Source organism: Salmo salar, chromosome 18, assembly GCF_965601325.2.
Source record: "Salmo salar chromosome 18, fSalSal1, whole genome shotgun sequence".
In the NCBI taxonomy this organism is placed as follows: domain Eukaryota; kingdom Metazoa; phylum Chordata; class Actinopteri; order Salmoniformes; family Salmonidae; genus Salmo; species Salmo salar.
This window is the reverse complement of record NC_138308.1, coordinates 14359908-14378572: the sequence shown is the minus strand read 5'-3', so window position 1 is coordinate 14378572 and position 18665 is coordinate 14359908. Positions and strand designations below refer to the sequence as shown.

The 18665-nt window shown below is 42.3% G+C and overlaps 1 protein-coding gene across 2 annotated transcripts; it reads right to left on the bottom strand.

The window, feature by feature from the left end:
* Positions 1 to 984: 984 nt before the first annotated feature.
* On the bottom strand, positions 985 to 9532 carry aifm2 (AIF family member 2, ferroptosis suppressor). Of its 2 annotated transcripts, none has more exons than XM_014154056.3 (9): positions 9410 to 9532; positions 7770 to 7951; positions 7550 to 7665; positions 7205 to 7324; positions 4422 to 4514; positions 4206 to 4314; positions 3746 to 3898; positions 1499 to 1699; positions 985 to 1363 (listed from the first exon to the last, which is right to left on the bottom strand). In XM_014154056.3, exons 2-9 carry the CDS (start codon positions 7939 to 7941, stop codon positions 1137 to 1139), a joined length of 1191 nt encoding a protein of 396 aa, XP_014009531.2. In that variant the 5' UTR covers positions 7942 to 7951; positions 9410 to 9532; the 3' UTR covers positions 985 to 1136. The 2 variants fall into 2 exon arrangements, with proteins under 2 accessions (XP_014009531.2, XP_014009532.2); XM_014154057.3 differs by lacking the exon at positions 9410 to 9532 and adding an exon at positions 8426 to 8563.
* Between the last annotated feature and the right edge of the window lie 9133 nt (positions 9533 to 18665).

Genomic DNA, 18665 nt, shown 5'->3' with positions numbered 1-18665 from the left:
GATGTGATAGATCACTTGAGTCTGCCACTGTTTTGGGCAAAAATAAGAATTGAGACAATATGCACTTGCATCCCAACTGCCACATTTAAAGAACTCATTAGCAGGTATCGTGTCCTACCGTGACCTGTTTTATAACATGAGTTGCTATAAAAGAGGTGTAATGGATTCGCACAACAACAAAAAAATGTTTCGCATTTAGCGAAATTTGAGTGCGAACCCATTACACATCTTTGTATGAATTTGCGTGCCAAGCTTCTGGGAGTGCGTTATGGTTCTTTTGATTCACTATGAAACATTGCCTGACAGACACACTCTGGTAATAGATTGTGAGAACGTTGGAAAATAAAAACTGCACCCAAGCATACGTCGCCAGTGACTTGCTAAGTTGATTTAATGAACATGGCCTGCCTGCTCAATGTGCCTGCTAGCTACTAGCATCATTGACAATTGACAAACAGAGATGGAACTTACCTAGTTAGCGATTTTGGGCACTGATAAAAAAATTTAAGTGTCGCAGCTTATGCTTTACTTACGATAGTCTAACAGCTTGCTGATGAAGTTGTAGACATGTTCTCAGAAACCAGTCCTGAGCGAGGCCAGCTGCAACTGACTCAATACTGTCTGCAGTGCACCGACTGGTTTTTCAATTCACTTTTTTTTTTAACTTGAAATACTGGACCAAACACCTAAGCTAGATGTAAAATTTCGCAACTAAGATCTCTTCTGCAAAAACGTGAATTACAGATTTCTTGATTAATCTTTCTGACCATTGAGGACATTGTAGTGGCTGTTATCGCTATCGTCTTGAGGGACAAACAATAACTTTCAGGGTACGATAAAACAAACATAACACACCCACATCGAACCATACCCCCAAGACTCAAATCTTGTTTTTAAAAATGAGCAGCAGAAAAACAACCGGCGAGTTTAGCTCAGTTGCTCTTTAAATTGTATCAAATTACAGAAATATATTTAACCATAAAATTCGGATGTATTTTTTATTAAGGCATACGTTAACATTCATTGGCAAAAAATGGACATTGTACAAAGTTTGCATCACCTTGCGTAGAAATATTTTACAAATATATGGTCTCATATCAATAGTCATGTCAGAATGCCAAAACTTCAGCAAGCTGTCACCCGAGTAAGGCACTCTCTGTCAAGGCTGTGCCGGCACACTCATGTCTTCGCTCCACAATGTTCTGTCTGGCACACGTTAAGGAGCTTTCTGACCCATTTCCTTCCAGCTTTTCCACAGCAGTAGGTTCTTGCCCCTGAGTTACAAGGCAACGGGGAAGCCTCAGCCCATTGAACTGGCCCACTCCATCGTTATGGCCCATGGCTAACAACATGGTCACACTCCCTGTCAGGAAAACATGTGGGCATATACCCATGATAGAATGATCTATAGTCAGATATCAAGGTCAAAACAATAACATTGACAGAAGTAGGGTTTACAAGAGATTGGAGACTGGGAAGAGGAGACAGTCTCAATTACCTGGGTGATAAGATTCCAGGGGTTTCCCCATCAGACTGTTGGTGATGTTGGTAACAGCAACCCCGGCGTGGAGACCTGCATGATACGCCATCTTAGGCTCGTTAACATTAGCACAGTCCCCAACAGCGTACACATTGTCATAGCCCTCCACCTGCAGGTGCGCATTCACTTTCAGGGACCCATTCTCTGCTAGGCATCCATCTGAAATATAAAACAGCAAAACTTCAGTAAATGCATGTGGATAGTGTTTAGACCACTGTACATTGTGTACTAACATGCTGACCACACTGCTCGCGTCGTGTGCGTAGCCAGGCGCTAAAATATAAATGTATTTTATTTGTGACGCGCTGCAAGTCCCGCCTCTCCCATCTCCAAAATTGTTTTTTTAGGAGCATATACCCACATGGGTGACTGAAAGATGAACCGAGGTCCACACTCCAGTCGGTAGTGGTAATGTACCTTAGTTGGTTGCCAACCGTCATATAAAGTCAAAAGATGAAGCTACAAGATTTTTTTTTACCCTTATCTGTGGATAAATTGTCAGAGTAGAAGATCTTGTGCATTTCAGGTAAAATAGCAATGTTTATATCCCAGGACAAATTATCTAGCAACAGCAAGCTAGCTAGCTTCCCAGCTAGCTAAATTGCCATAAATGTTTATTGCTTTTCAACGTGTCCCCAAATGAATGTAGTCGGTTCAGAGGTGATTTGGCATTTCAACCTGCGTGTCCTGATGGCGTCTGGTGTGGGGACAAAAATCAACCTGCGTGTCCTGATCGCGTCTGGTGTGGGGACAAAAATCAACCTGCGTGTCCTGATCGCGTCTGGTGTGGGGACAAAAATCAACCTGCGTGTCCTGATGGCGTCTGGTGTGGGGACAAAAATCAACCTGCGTGTCCTGATGGCGTCTGGTGTGGGGACAAAAATCAACCTGCGTGTCCTGATCGCGTCTGGTGTGGGGACAAAAATCAACCTGCGTGTCCTGATGGCGTCTGGTGTGGGGACAAAAATCAACCTGCGTGTCCTGATGGCGTCTGGTGTGGGGACAAAAATCAACCTGCGTGTCCTGATCGCGTCTGGTGTGGGGACAAAAATCAACCTGCGTGTCCTGACGGCGTCTGGTGTGGGGACAAATCAACCTGCGTGTCCTGATGGCGTCTGGTGTGGGGACAAAAATCAACCTGCGTGTCCTGATGGCGTCTGGTGTGGGGACAAAAATCAACCTGCGTGTCCTGATGGCGTCTGGTGTGGGGACAAAAATCAACCTGCGTGTCCTGATCGCGTCTGGTGTGGGGACAAAAATCAACCTGCGTGTCCTGATGGCGTCTGGTGTGGGGACAAAAATCAACCTGCGTGTCCTGATGGCGTCTGGTGTGGGGACAAAAATCAACCTGCGTGTCCTGATGGCGTCTGGTGTGGGGACAAAAATCAACCTGCGTGTCCTGATCGCGTCTGGTGTGGGGACAAAAATCAACCTGCGTGTCCTGATGGCGTCTGGTGTGGGGACAAAAATCAACCTGCGTGTCCTGATGGCGTCTGGTGTGGGGACAAAAATCAACCTGCGTGTCCTGATCGCGTCTGGTGTGGGGACAAATCAACCTGCGTGTCCTGATCGCGTCTGGTGTGGGGACAAAAATCAACCTGCGTGTGATGGCGCATGCGGTCACCTTCCTAATATTGAGTTGTGTAAAGTTGATTGGATTTCCTTTGGGTATTGGACTATTCTTCATACACAAGAAACTGTTGAGTGTAAAAACCCAGCAGCATTGCTGTTCTTGACACAAACTGGTGTACCTGGCACCTACTACCATACCCTGTTGAAAGGCACTTAAATCTGGTCTTTCCCATTCACCCTCTGAATGGAACACACAGCCATGTCTAAATTGTCTCAAGGCTTAAAAATCCTTCTTTAACCTGTCTCCTCCCTTCATCTACACTGATTGAAGTGGATTTAACAAGTCATCAATAAGGGAATTTTGGTTTCACCTGGTCAGTCTATGTCATGGAAAGAGCAGATGTGGAATTTAATATGCAAGTTCATCATATGAGGTTTCTCTAACCAGCCATCTTTCACAGGAAAGGTGATTAATTAACTTTTTATATATCCAGCAAAACTGTTTAACAGATTTTGAATTCTCCTGTAGTAGTTTTATCAACAGCGCTTTGAGCAGTACTTCTTGAATTTCTGGGCTGCCTTGGACTCAGATGGCATAATCCCTTCACCTAGTGGACAAGAAAGACAACTCACTCAGAGTGGAGCTATAGGCATCAGAGTTAATCTTCATGCCTGTGCAGCAGATGACCAGGTCTGCAGTGATCTCTGTATCCTTGTCTGTCACGATAACCATGTTCTTGTTGGTCACATTGAGCTCCAGTATAGACAGGTTAGAAACTTTCTGCCCTAGAGTCAGATGGAAAGGTGAGGCCACAGTGTGAAAGAAATTACATAACAGCAGGTGAATTGCACTGAGAATTATAATAAGTGTTTAGCATGAAAACAGATGATCAAAGGTTCTCTAGGCAATTACTGTTTGTGCCAGTCACAACAGACATCCTAATTCCATATCCAATAATGAGGAAGTGAGGCAATCACCCTCTGCACACATTCTGTCAGCTGAACATGCCATAATCAAAACTGCATTTTCACTCTGACTGGTGATGTTGTGTCACCCTGACTAACATTTCCTCAGCCAGACATAACCTCTTACCCAGTAGCAGCTCCACTCCTTTCTCCAGCAGCACCTCCTTAGCCTGTTGTCTGACACTGGGCAGCAGCTCTGGGTCGGCTAGGCCAACATGGGAATGGATCAGGATCACCTGGAAACATGGGGGTGTTTGAGAATGGAGGGCAAGCTCCATTAGTTGTGCTCCAACCACAAGTCTCTAAGAGGTGTGAATAACAAAGGGATGTAGGATATTTTTACCTTCTTGTCTGGATATTCTGTTTTGATCTCTGCAGCCATCTCTACACCAGTGGATCCACCGCCTACCACAAGAACCGAACCTGCGGCCTGGACCTGACCAACAGCAGGGAGAAATCAAACACCTGTCATTTACTAATATTTTCATTAAAAAAAACACATGAACGTAGGTACAAAAATTGTCAAATGTATTACAAAATACACTGAACAAAAATTATAAATGCAACATGTAAAGGGTTGGTCCGATGTTTCATGAGCTGAAAAGATTCCTAAAATTTTCCATACACACAAAATGCTTCTCATTTTGTGCACAAATTTGTTTACATCCCCGTTAGTGAGCATTTCTCCTTTGCCAAGAAAAACCATCCATCTGACAGGTGTGGTATATCAAGAAGCTGATTGAACAGCATGATTACACAGGTGCACCTTGTGCAGTTGTCACAACACAATGCCACAGATGTCTCAAGTTGAGGGAGCATGCAATTGGCATGCTGACTCTAGTAATGTCCACTAGAGCCGTTGCCAGAGAATGGAGTGTTAATTTCTCTACCATAAACCACCAACTAGGGCTGTGCAATATTGCCTAAGTTTCCTTTTTTTTTTTATTATGGGAGATTCACAATATACAGTACCAGTCTTCTACATTGTAGGCTCATCCTGACATGACCCTCCAGCATGACAATGGCACCAGCCATACTGCTCGTTCTGTTTGTGATTTCCTGCAAGACAGGAATGTCAGTGTTCTGCCATGGCCAGCGAAGAGCCCGGATCTCAATCCCATTGAGCACATCTGGGACCTGTTGGATCAGAGTGTGAGGGCTAGGGCCATTCACCCCCAGAAATGTCCAGGAACTTGCAGGTGCCCTGGTGGAAGGAGTGGGGTAACATCTCACAGCAAGAACTGACAAATCTGGTGCAGTCCATGAGGAGGAGATGCACTGCAGTACTTAATGCAGCTGGTGGCCACACCAGATACTGACTGTTACTTTTGATTTAGACCCCCCTTTGTTCAGGGACACATTATTCAATTTTTGTTAGTCACAGGTCTATGGAACTTGTTCAGTTTGTGTCTCAGTTGTTGAATCTTATGTTCGTACAAATATTTACACGTTAAGTTTGCTGAAAATAAACGCAGTTGACAGTGAGGACGTTTCTTTGTTGAGTTTATAATTGTGTTCATGCTTATTTATAAAACACAGACTAGACAGCTAGTATAAAAGAGTATTTGGCTAAAATGCTGCTAGTGGTACCCCAATGCCACACGCGACAAACAGTGTTCATTTTCCAGAATCAATGTTCATTCATACTCTCGTTTTAGTGGTGTCTGCTCTGCTTGCAATTTGAGTAGTAGAGATATAAAAAGAGTATTGTTAGAAAAGTGAACTGCTCCTCTACTACTGAAGCAATAAGGCACAAGGGGGTGTGGTATATGGCCAATATACTACAGGTAAGGGCTGTTCTTATGCACAACGCAACGCAGAGTGCCAAGATACAGTCCTTAGCCGTGACATATTGGCCATATATCCCAAACCCCAGAGGTGCCTTATGGCTATTATAAACTGGTTAGCAACGTAATTAGAGCAGTAAAAACACATGTTGTCATACCCGTGGTATACGGGCCGATAAACCATGGCTATCAGCCAATCAGCATTCGGGGCTCGACCCACTAAGTATTTAAATAAAAATAAATGTCTCAATGTGTTTGTGTCCATATGACAGATTATGTTGGACCAAACCTCAAATACGAACAGCAAATTGAAACCTCTTGTCAGTGAGGAAGATGTGATCTCTCAACTTTGTTGGTGTAAGAGCTAGGGGCTTGGTATGTGTAAACCATAGAGAAAGAGGCAAAGCGAGAGGTTTCACTCGCTAAAATCTGTCCAAAATAAGTCCAATGCATTTCTATGGGCTTATTTTGGACCTAAGCTTGTCGCCTGCCTTCACGCCTTTGGGACGACTCCCCCCATTGTTAGGGTGGAGACGTGCATCTCTTCATTATATACAGGTCTCTGGTGTAAATATGGAGGTGCACACAACACAGAAGAGCGAAAGAGACATGAGAATAAGCAGACGTAAAAGCTCATTAAAAAAACAACACAAAACCTATATTCTTGCGATACAGGCATTTGGAATATCGAGCAAAAACATTAATTCAAATGATTTTGATATGTCACCCAGCCCTACCTCTAACGTCATTTTAGAGAATTTGGCAGTACGTTCAACTAGCCTCACAACCACAGACGAAGTGTAACCACACCAGCCCAGGACCTCCACATTCGGCTGCTTCACCTGCAGGGTCGTCTGAGACCAGCCACCCGGATAGCTGATGAAACTGTGGGTTTGCACAACGAAGAATTTCTGCACAAACTGTCAGAAACAGTCTCAGGGAAGCTTGTCGTTCATCCACCGCCATCACCTTATGTTTCAGCATGATAATGTAAGGATCTGTACACAATTCCTGGAAGCTGAAAATGACCCAGTTCTTCCATGGCCTGCATACTCAGACATGTCACCCATTGAGCATGTTTGGGATGTTTTTCTGATCCACACATTTACCTTTTTGTAAGGTATCTGTGACCAACAGATGCATATCTGTATTCCCAGTCATGGGAAATCCTATGATTAGGGCCTGATGAATTTTTCAATTGACTGATTTCCTTATATGAACTGTAACTCTAAAATAATTGAAATTGTTGCATTTATATTTTGTTCAGTGTAGATCAAACATGAACATTAAGTCTGCACCAACAAACCAGCCCTGGGAATGCACGTCTGTGAAAATGTACCTCCTTCACAATGTCCTCATACTTCTGGATGGCTGTCTGATAGGAGGCCACCATGTTGTACTTCCCCGGGAAAGGGCCGTCTGTGCCAGTGCACAGTATAAGGTGCGAGTAATGAACTTCCTGTGGTGTAAGACAATGACACAATCAAATTAGAGGAGCAAACTGTCAACTCTCCAGCCTGTCAGATGCTGTCTGCTTTGGACAGCACACCACTGCATAGGCCTAAGTAAGGAGAGTTCACCAAGAATACAAAGCTGAGTTGATATTCAGCAGCTAGAGCTGAACTGACTAGAGAAAGCGACATTACATAATAAACCCCCAGCATGCTCATATAGTCTACTGTACCTTTCCTCCATCCAACGCTACAGTCTGTGACACTGGGTCCACCCGTACGACTCGCCCCTGAAGGAAATTCTCTCCAAATGTCTTAAAATATGGGATGAAGGTCTGCTGGGCAAAGCCTGTGAGAAAGTAACTAAATATGTCAAAGGTTCTTTAAGTGAGAATTGTTATATCAGTGTTTTTCCAGTGATGTTACAATTTCCAATGGGTCAAAGGTTCTCACCACTCTGAACAGAGGCACGGAGGGCAGCCACATTGTGATGAAAGGCGTCACGGAGGTCAATGAGGGTGAATGGTATCCCCCTGGATTTGAGCTGTTGTGCGGCGGCGGTGCCACCGAAACCCCCACCAACCACCACAACATGAACATTGTCTACAGATATCTGGCTGCCCATTGTCTGTAGGCTATGACGATAGGGGTGAAATGGTAATGAAAACTTTAAAACATTTCTGGTATGAAAGAAATGTAAGAATTACTCCCGACAAGAGTCAAAGTACTCTCAGAAATAACAAATTACACTGTGTACAAAAACATTAAGAACACCTTCATACTATTGAGTTGCACCCCCCCATACACAATTCAAGTCTCAAATGCTTAACAATCTTTCTTTAACCTGTCTCCTCCCCTTCATCTACACTGATTGGAGCTGATTTAACAAGTGATCATAGCGTTCACCTGGATTCACCTTGTCAGTCAATGTCTTGGAAAGAGCAGGTGTTCTTAATGTTTTGTACACTCAGCGTATATACAAATATGGAGTGAAAATAAAATATTGGCCTACGCCAACAGGGCTGATAACAAAAACCTTTGCATAAATGCATACAAATCATAACATTTGTATAAATCCATAACAATGAGCTATTGATGGGCGACTATACCTGGCATAGAAAATGAGTTCTCGTCAGGACACTGTCGTTCAAAGGCGCTAGCCTAACACAATCACTTCAAACTGAAGTTGTTAAGACTTCAAACTAGCTGCACTCCGTTTCGTTAGACCTGTTTTCTATTGAGATATCATTAATTAGCATAATCTTATTTCGATAGCTGTCCGTCTCATCCTGACAGATTCAATACTATGGGACAGATAGAGATCAAATTTGAATATTGAAACAATGTTGCAAATGTCGGAGACACAAGGTTTATACAAATCTCTGCTGTTGAAAACAAAATGTTAGTCTAAAAGAATTGTGAGTTAATGTCTAGATGCTTTTTAATTGTGGCGAACAAGTTTATAAATTCCCTGTCCGGGCTAATGAGACAGTGGATTGCGCAGTCAGATGGAACGGAGTAATTAGGCATTTTAACGTCATATTTAGCTGGTGGTAATTTGTGCAATAGACACCGAATGGCATGCAGTTTAAACCAATCAGCATTAGACCCACCCGTTATATAAAACACAACAATGACTTAGCACTTTAAACAGGAACATTTAATGACAGTCTTCATCTGAGACAGTTACATCAGAATATTGTAACATTACACACCTTGACATATTCTAGCGAGTCAGTGACTGGCTTAGCCATAAGTTAATTGCTTAGCCTGTTAACGTAAAAAGGTATGTATGACACAGTAAAGTAGCTAGGCTACTCTAGAATTCGTTCGCAATTCAAGAGCACGCTCTGTACCTTATACCCTGTGCCTCGGAACCGTATTGGAAACTCACCGAGAAAAGTAATTACAAAAATGTCCACTCCGAAATGATTAACCAAATGCCGTTATTCAGCGACTCTCGATCAAATCTAGTTGACACATTTGAACTATCCTAGTTTCTACTTAAATCAAACCCAATATAGGCACCACTCAAACTCAACTTGAATTTACATATTGAAACTATAATAACACATCGTATAGAATTAACTTACCAAAATGTAGGCTACAACCGTTTCGTCGTTACTTTCCAGCGTGGTTTCCCGTCTTCTCTCAGTGTTGCCAACTCCTCAGTTAGGAAAGTAGCTGTTGGCTGTCCTAGAAGTCGCTAAATTACGTCATCGCCTAATTCGCATAATTGGCCATGTGCATGTAATTGTGATGGATGCTGTAGAAGAGAGGAATAATTCGTGGGAGAGACAAAAAGTGAGTAAAAAACACCTTAAATATGTTTAGCACTACAAATGAACTTTCTTCTGTCGATTCTTGTTTTTTTAAATGTCACAATTCCAACCCTCCTCCTTTATCTGGGCTCGGGACCGGCAAAAGTGACCCAAAAGAGACATTCTGGCGGAATTACTTAGTTTTTTATTTAGTTTTTTTATTTTTAGTTTAATTGTATTAATTTGGTTTGGTTTTTAACCTTATGGTCCACTTAGGAGCCTACAACAAGTCACAGTAAAACATGAACATTTTTAACCATTACATTTAAAAAAAAATTGTTTTGTATACAATCTACATTAACAATCTAAATGGACCAAAAAGAGACAATAGAAAAAACTGTCAATGGCGACGTGAGAAAATTATGGTAACTAGTCTGGCCCTAATTCAGGTGAATTGTTTTTATTTTCCAGACCCCCCTCCCCACACACACAGGCTGTGCTGGCTCACAGAAAGAGTGGGTCATCATCATTTTGGTCAAGGCTCTCTATGGCAGGTTCAGCAACTGAGGGAACTGACTTAAATTAGTAAGCAGCTGATGTGCCAAAAAGCTGCAAAACATTATCAGGCAGCTGGTGCTCATAGCAAGCCTCACCAGACAGCTTCAGTCCATATCGAATGTACAGGATGGAGTTAAGGGTCTGCAAGGACATCCGATTTCTAAGTTTGCTTTTTACCACACTTATCTGGCTGAATACTCACTCGACTTCAGCATTCGAGTGTGGCAAGGACAACACAGACACAGCAGCTATGGCAAGTTCTTGAAACGGGGTTGATATCAGCTGCATCCATGAACTTCCAAATCTCACTCCAGAAGCCCAGTGTGTTTTTTGTCTCATTCCATTTACAAAGATGGATGGCACGCCATTGCTGGACAATCTTGTCTATCTCTGCAGGGGAGTAGCCAAGGAGCTTGGCTATTTATTTCTACTTCTCCAGAGCTCTTATTGTGCTTTAGAGTTTCCTCCACATTGGAAACTGACATGTACTGCAATGCTTGATGTTGCCCGGCAGTCTCACCCTCAACTCATTAGTGAGGGAGATGGTGAAGGCTACACACCGCTTTCGGACATTGTTTTCATCCTCAGGCGCAAGGTAGAGCTCAGCTGCCTTTGATTCAAAAAGGTAACCAAGGTACGGTTTGGGACTGATGTATCCATCTATTGGCCCTTTGAGTACATCAACATTTGCCAGTAGATTCAGCACCCTGCTGCTCACAGGCTTGATCAAGCTAACCAAGCTGTCAAGTAGCTTAAGAGGATCTACTTGTTCTCCCTCAAAAGCCTTGATGGCCAACTGTACCTCACCCAACACTGACTTCAAAAAAGTCAGATACAATATGTTTTGAAGATCACTGTACATGGCGTATAAAACCTCAGCTATGTAGCAGTGTTCACTGGACTTGGTGACTGCGAAATGCAGCCTAAGCTCCTCCCACTGGTCCAAAATGCATGAAACCGCGGGTTCAATGGAGAGCCAACGTGTGGCACACACCTTGGTTATCTGTAAAGGCTTCTCCCCACAGTTGATGGTCTCATATATGGCTTTGTAGGCCTCCCTGCGCTTTGGAGACACTGAAAACCAGTTATAAATGTCTCATACCAAGTACTCCACACTACGGGGGATGGTGTCATTGGAAGCATGACTTACAGCAAGCTGCAGAGAGTGGCACACCCAGTGAATAAGAACCAGATATTTGAGGCCATACTCCTCCTTCAGCACTTTATGGACCCCATTGTTAATCCCCGTCATAACAGAGGCATTGTCAGTCCCTATCCCCAGGAGTTTCTCTTTTTTAAGACAACACTTCTCGAGGAAAGCCACAACAGCACGGGCAATAGATTTGGCATCTCCTCCCTCCAACTCAACAAGCCCCAGAAATGTTGATACAATTGTCTGCTTGGTGTCACTAAAGTACCTCATCACAACCCCCAGGTACTTAGAAACACTTACATCCGTGGACTCATCGAGGAGGAGGCTGAAATGCTTTTTCAGAAAGTATGGTGCTAGAACACCATTAATAATGTCTGTGCACTTAGTCCTGTGCATTTTGAAGTGGGTAGCAGCAGTGGCGTCTGAGAAAGCAGCTCTACATGCTTCTCCAATGTGATCACATGCCAGCATGGAACAGTGTTCAGCGATAGCTAATGCCATGGTGGCCTCAGCCTTTTTTGCAGAGTCAATTTTTTTTAACCATAGATGGCAGCATGTTTTGGCTGGAACTGCTATAAGGCTTTGCCTTTTGAGTATGTTTTTGAGTTGTCATGTGTTTTTTTTACATCACTAAGTTTGGCGTAGAAATCAGCCTTACAATACAGGCAGTATGCTCGTGTATCATCTCCAATAAACGGCTTCAACCAGCCTTTGAATTCAGGGTTTGATTCCCACTCCTTTCTGTATTTTTGAGTGTACAGTTTAGACTGAGACATGATGAGCTAGCCAGCTAGATGTTTAGCTTATGTCACAGAGAGGCACACACAGTGGACAAGGTGAATAAGTGACAGGCTGTGTGAGTCAAATGCAGTGATTTATTTTTATGTAAACCATGGCGGGATCAGCCAGCGGCGGCTTTCCGCATGCGCGATTCATTTGCATTCTGGACGCGGAGGGGTGAACATCTCCTGCTCTGACTGGAGCTGGGAGGGACTGCTGCGTGAGGACTGGGCCGCCTGTGAGTGCTTTGGGACGGGGGTGGGGCCCACGGCAGAACCCGCTGCTCGTTGAGAAGAGTAAGAACGATATGTGCTTTCACGTTAAAGTCTCCAATAACACCAGGAAAAGTTGGTAGATTTGTCGCTAGACGATTTTTTTTCAAATGTGTCGCTAGAGGGGTCTGAATACTCGCAAAATATAGCGACAAAGTCGCTAAGTTGGCAACACTGTTCCATATAGCCTATGCTACAATTTTTTTTTCTCACTGGGGATAGCCTGGGCAGCCGCTAGTGGGCTTTATAGAGCCATTGGGATGTTCACAATCACGTTTACATGCGCACAGTATTCTGGATAGTAGCTCATATCCTGCTCAAGGTCCTATTCGGGAGAAATTGTTTACATGCACCTTTGATATCCCGCTCACGTGTATCCCTGCACCATGAAAAAACAGAATATTCCTCATTTAAATTCATTTGGGTTAAATGGAATAGTAATTGAAATATGGACACTGACTGTAGGCCTAAAATGCTCTAATATATTAACTCCTGCAGAATTATGCATTTCTTGCAGTAAAATGACACAACAAATGATAATTTTGTCTTGGGAACAGGAGTGGAGAAATATTATTGATTTATTTCAGCATCTCTTGAGAAAATGCAAATACTTGTGTAATGTGTTATCTTTGCAAGCAGGCATCATTTCAACCACATAAAATATGCACCCATGACGAACTGAAGTCTTATCAGAAAAGTGTTTCATGTTTTCTCGCTTTTCATTTACTTAAAACTGGTGAAACTGATGACATTTTGCACAATACTAATCTTTCCACTGTTTTGGAGTTACTGCGTTTTCTCCCTGGTCCCTAAAAGAAAAATACATATTTAGCATGTGTTAAATAGATTACTTATGCATTATTTCTATCAATGTAAGACATTATTCTGGTGAGAAATAGTTCATTTAGTCTTCTGGGACAACAAGTTATGACAGAAGAGAAGCTGTATGTATCAAACTATAGCTGACAAACAAATGCCCTACCAAATGTCGGAAATAATATGCAGAAGGTTGTCTAAATTAGGGGTGAAAGTAGCCCGGCTATATGGTCCAGTACAGAGTATCAGCAACATAAACTATGATGGAATTATAGTGGATCGAACTGATCAGGTAGCCTACTTTTTATACTCGCTAAATATAGCGACAAAGTATATTTAGCGAGTATGACAGTCAGATGACATCATCACACAACACCCATGATATGCGAAACAGCTTGCAGAGACCAGAAAAACAACAGTAAACGGGATAATATGTTTACATGCCACAGTTAGCCAATATCTAAGGTCAGCATATCCCAGACATTTTATCCGGGTTTTTCATAATCAGGATACAAGCTTTTTCGGATTATTGGAAACGGGATATGATGTTAATGTGTCAACTCCAAATAAGAATACTTGAGTATCCCGAATAATAATGTCTGTTATTATTACTCAAGTATTCTGATATTGGTGTGTGCATGAACACGTGGCTGTGAGTGTTCAGGCCTCAAGCAATGACTATGTAGGCTATAAGAGGCCCAAACCGAAATGCAGGGCAGGAATTTTCAGGTGTGGATTTCTTGTGACTGTGGAAGGAGCAAATGAACAAGGTTGTGGTACTTATGTGAAGCTAGCCACAATAATGGTGAGCCACAATAGTGGAATTTGTGGTTCGCCTTAAAAATAAAAGTAATTCAGTGAAAGTGATGACAACTTAAACAAATAGTGAAATTATGCCACCTTTGGACTATACACTAGATAATGCTAAACACTGCAAAACTGCAAAACACAGCCTTAACTATAGAACTTGGGTCCTTGAAATGGGGTACCAGGACTTTGTGGGAAATCACCTCACTGTTCAGCCTATTGTGCATATTGACATTCATATTGCAATGTGCAACATTACCTATGGATCTTGGGTCCATGAAATGGGGTATCAGCCTACTCAGTGACACCCAGAGAACACAACTGTGAAGAGTTTACACAAATGTTAGTGTTGTAGCTCTTATTTTGGGACCCTGTCCCCGACCTGCCTTTTGCCTAGCCCTTGGACTATAATAAATATCAGAGCTCAAACCATCTGCCTCCCGTGTCTGCATCTGGGTCTCACCTTGTGTCGTTATACTAATCTGTCAACCTACTGTATTGGACATCCATATTGCAATTTACAGCCTTACCCCATTTCATGGATGCAAGATCCATAGGTATCAGCCTTCTCAGTGAGTATTTGTGTGTACGACGCTAATATTTGTGAGACCTTTTCACAGTTGCATTCTGTGGGTGTCACTGACTAAGCTGATACACCATTTATTTGACCGAAGATCCACAGGTAACCCTATACATTGCAATATGAATGTTCAACATAGTAGTAGAAACACGCATGCCCGCCCACCTGAGGATCTGTCTTTTTCAGCCATCTATTTCCTGTGTTTAGGGCTGCAAAATCTACTCAACAATGTCTTTCTGTTGGATCTATAAGAACGCTAAAGCTTTGTGAGGAATTTAACACATCTCGACACTTACACCACAGGAAAGATACATTTGTTTTGTTGGGTGTTTTTTTTTGTGTAGAACTGAAAAGTAATTTGCTACAGTTGAAATGTTTTCAAATTAGATGTGAAGAAATGAAAGCAATATCTGGGAAATGAACACAGATTATAGTGATATTATGTCTGATTTTGCAAACAAAGTACAGGTGTAATCTAGAGCCAAGTGTTTTGATTTTTAAACCGAGGGCATCCGGAGGTGCGTTCAGTTTTCTTGAACGTTTGCTCCGTTGTGGAACAGTTTGTACAGAACGACACGTTTCCCCAAAACGTTCTTGAACAGACTGAGGTACGTTTGCTCCCATTTGGTGGGTGTGGTGAGGTGTAGGTTGAAGCAATGGGTGACGTATTTTAAGGGCAGTGGACATGCTGACAGCATTCCTCAACCCAACCCCTCCTTGTTTTTCAACTGGTCGTTCAGTACAGCACCGTTTCAATTAAACTTTCCAGAATGTTAAAACATACTGAACACAGCCATGCTATTGACACACTTGTTGAATTATGCAACAGAATGTGACAACAGGAATGTGTGAGTGTAAGTAGGTCTAGGAAGAGGAAGTTTTTGTGGTTTCAGCCCTATTCCACCCATTTATGTTGATATATTTATATATGCAAATACACCATTGTATTTATGCAAACAAGGCACATATAATATTCTTTATTTTAACACCAAAATATATACCTGATACCATCAGAAAATGTATATATGAGTGCATTCTAAAAAATAAAAAAAGACATTTGGCAAATTGAGTACCAGAATTTCCACCAAAATCCCTGAACACCATATTTTTCCGTGCCAGTAAAATGTTTTATGGGCTATAATTTAGTCAATATTTGATGGATTTAAACATTTCAAACAGTTTGGAGTATCTTCATAAACTGTCAAAATGTTGCACTATTAGAATTGTTTTTAAACCTTTTAACAATTTTTATGACCTCTATTATTAGGTTTACTGGTGAGCTTAATGTAAACCTTGCAATATGTATGTTAATGCGAACGATAGGCTAAATTGAACCTTTATTTAACTAGGCAAGTTAAACAAATTTGTATTTACAATGACGGCCTACCCCAGCCAAAGCTGGGCATATTGTGCGCCACCCTATGGGACTCCCAATCACAGCCGGATGTGATGCAGTCTGGATTCGAACCAGGTACTGCAGTGACACCTCTTACACTGAGATGCAGTGTCTGAGACCACTGCGCTACTCGGGAGCCCAAAATAAATAGAGAGGTGATTTCCCACAGTTAAAGTTCCCAAATATGAGCTACGACGCTAATATTTGTGTAAATTCTTCACCATTGTAATCTGTGGGTGTCACTGAGTTGGCTGATATCCCATTTTATGGACCCAAGATCCATAGGTAAGGCTGTACAGTGCATGTAAGTATGCCCCCAATGCATTTCTGAAGTCTAATTTACCCACAGTATGATTTCAACAGATTTGTACTTTTTTTGGGTACAAATAACTAATTATTGTCTTTTGTTGAATTTATATAACAATATCCTAACCATGTTTAGCATTATCTAGTCCAAATATGGCATGTTTCCACTATTTCTATCCGTTTGCATCACTTTCAATTGGGGGACCTTTATTTGGAAGGCAAACCGCTAATTCCACTCATCGTTATTGTGGCTAGCTTCACACAGGTAACGTTTAACGTAGCCTCGCTTTCGGTACCGCTGAGTGCCAGCCTCCAGTCTCGATTGTTCAGAACCAATACTCAGTCTAGCACTTTTAGCCTACAGAAGAAGTGAGATTTATGCTGCGTTTATAACCAAGTGGGAATTTACCGCCATAGAGTTAGATAGAGGACTCTAGATGGATAAAGCTATTTTGGCATGGACATTGCCATTGAGGGCTTACACAATTTTTAAGCAGTCAAATTGTTGGGCTTTCCTATGGGTGAATTCTATTCACGTCACCAAATAACTGATTAAAACACACTGTTTTGCAATGAAGGTCTACAGTAGCCTCAACAGCACCCTCTATGGTAGCACCATGGTGTTGCCGGAGGACAGCTATTTTCCATCCTCCTCTGGGTACATTGACTTCAATACAAACCTAGGAAGCTCATGGTTCTCACCCCCTTCCATAGACTTACACAGTAATTATGACGATTTCCGGAGGAAGTCCTCCAACCTATCAGAGCTCTTGCAGTATGAACTGACATATTGTCTATCGGATCTACGGATCAGAGAATGAATTTAGTGCTGAAAGCATAAGCTACAGCTAGCTAGCACTGCAGTGTATAAAGTTTGGTGTGTAGTTGACTCAAAGCGAGAGAAAGACAATAGTTAAATGTTGAACAAATTAATTTCTTCAAAAGCTAAGAAGCAGTGAGAGAGCTATATTTCGCTGTATTTTTTTCTCTTAGTTTACCTTTCACTTACTTAACTAATGCAGCTAATTTCACCTACTCAACAACCTAACTCAAACATAGAATGTTATCTATGTTAGCTAGCTGTCTAAAGCTATAACACTGCAACTTTTCCAAGTCAAGGTAAGCTTTCAGTTTTATAAATGTATTGCTACCGGGGCCCGCCGGTGTACCTGCTAAACTGCTTGCTGTACACTGTACTGAGTGATTGTACACATGGATTGTGGGTTCACTAATGCGTTAGTTCTAGTTTGTTGACTATAACGTTAATATTGTTCCCCGCTGCTGCATTAATTGTCTTACGTCTGTGTTTTACCCGGTTCTGACGCTGTTCCTGTCCTGTTTTCATGTCTGTTCCGATTAAATGTTGATTCCCCGTACCTGCTTCTCGACTCCAGCGTCGTTCCTTACAAATATGGTGACAACGATGTAAGCTGTGTAGCGGTTCAAAATCAAATAACATTTTATTGGTCACGCATGGCCGCGGGAAGATGTTTTGGGGTGGGGGTGCTGCGGGGAGGGTATTTTTTGCCTCGTTCTGCTGTATTTTTCTCCGCTCAAACAGGAGTAATATGGCCCAAGTGCAATAACTTGATGGGGGGGAATATAGATTTTTAATTAAATGTTTTATATTAAATATTTTTTTGGTGATTTATCCGAGGGTGCTGCAGCACCCTCACCACCCCTACTTCCCACGGCTATGTGGTCGCATACACATACAGTATTTTTCAGATCTTATCGCAGGTGCAGCAAAATGCTTATGTTTCTAGCTCCAACAGTACAGTAATACCGGACAATACAAAACAATACACACAAAACCAAAACATCTGTTTGCGTAGAGGTTATGGTATGAAGTTTGGTTTGGAAAGGTTTTTTTTTGCCTGGTTACAGGGAGCTGTTGTGTTGTGTTGGTGAGAGGAGGAAAGCATGTAGATGTGAGAAGGAATTATACAACAAGCAAAGTGATGATGGTGTATTACATTTACATTTACATTTAAGTCATTTAGCAGACGCTCTTATCCAGAGCGACTTACAAATTGGTGCATTCACCTTATGATATCCAGTGGAACAACAACTTTACAATAGTGCATCTAAATCTTTTAAGGGGGGGGGGTTAGAAGGATTACTTTATCCTATCCTAGGTATTCCTTAAAGAGGTGGGGTTTCAGGTGTCTCCGGAAGGTGGTGATTGACTCCGCTGTCCTGGCGTCGTGAGGGAGCTTGTTCCACCATTGGGGTGCCAGAGCAGCGAACAGTTTTGACTGGGCTGAGCGGGAACTGTGCTTCCTCAGAGGTACGGGGGCCAGCAGGCCAGAGGTGGATGAACGCAGTGCCCTTGTTTGGGTGTAGGGCCTGATCAGAGCCTGAAGGTATGGAGGTGCCGTTCCCTTCACAGCTCCGTAGGCAATCACCATGGTCTTGTA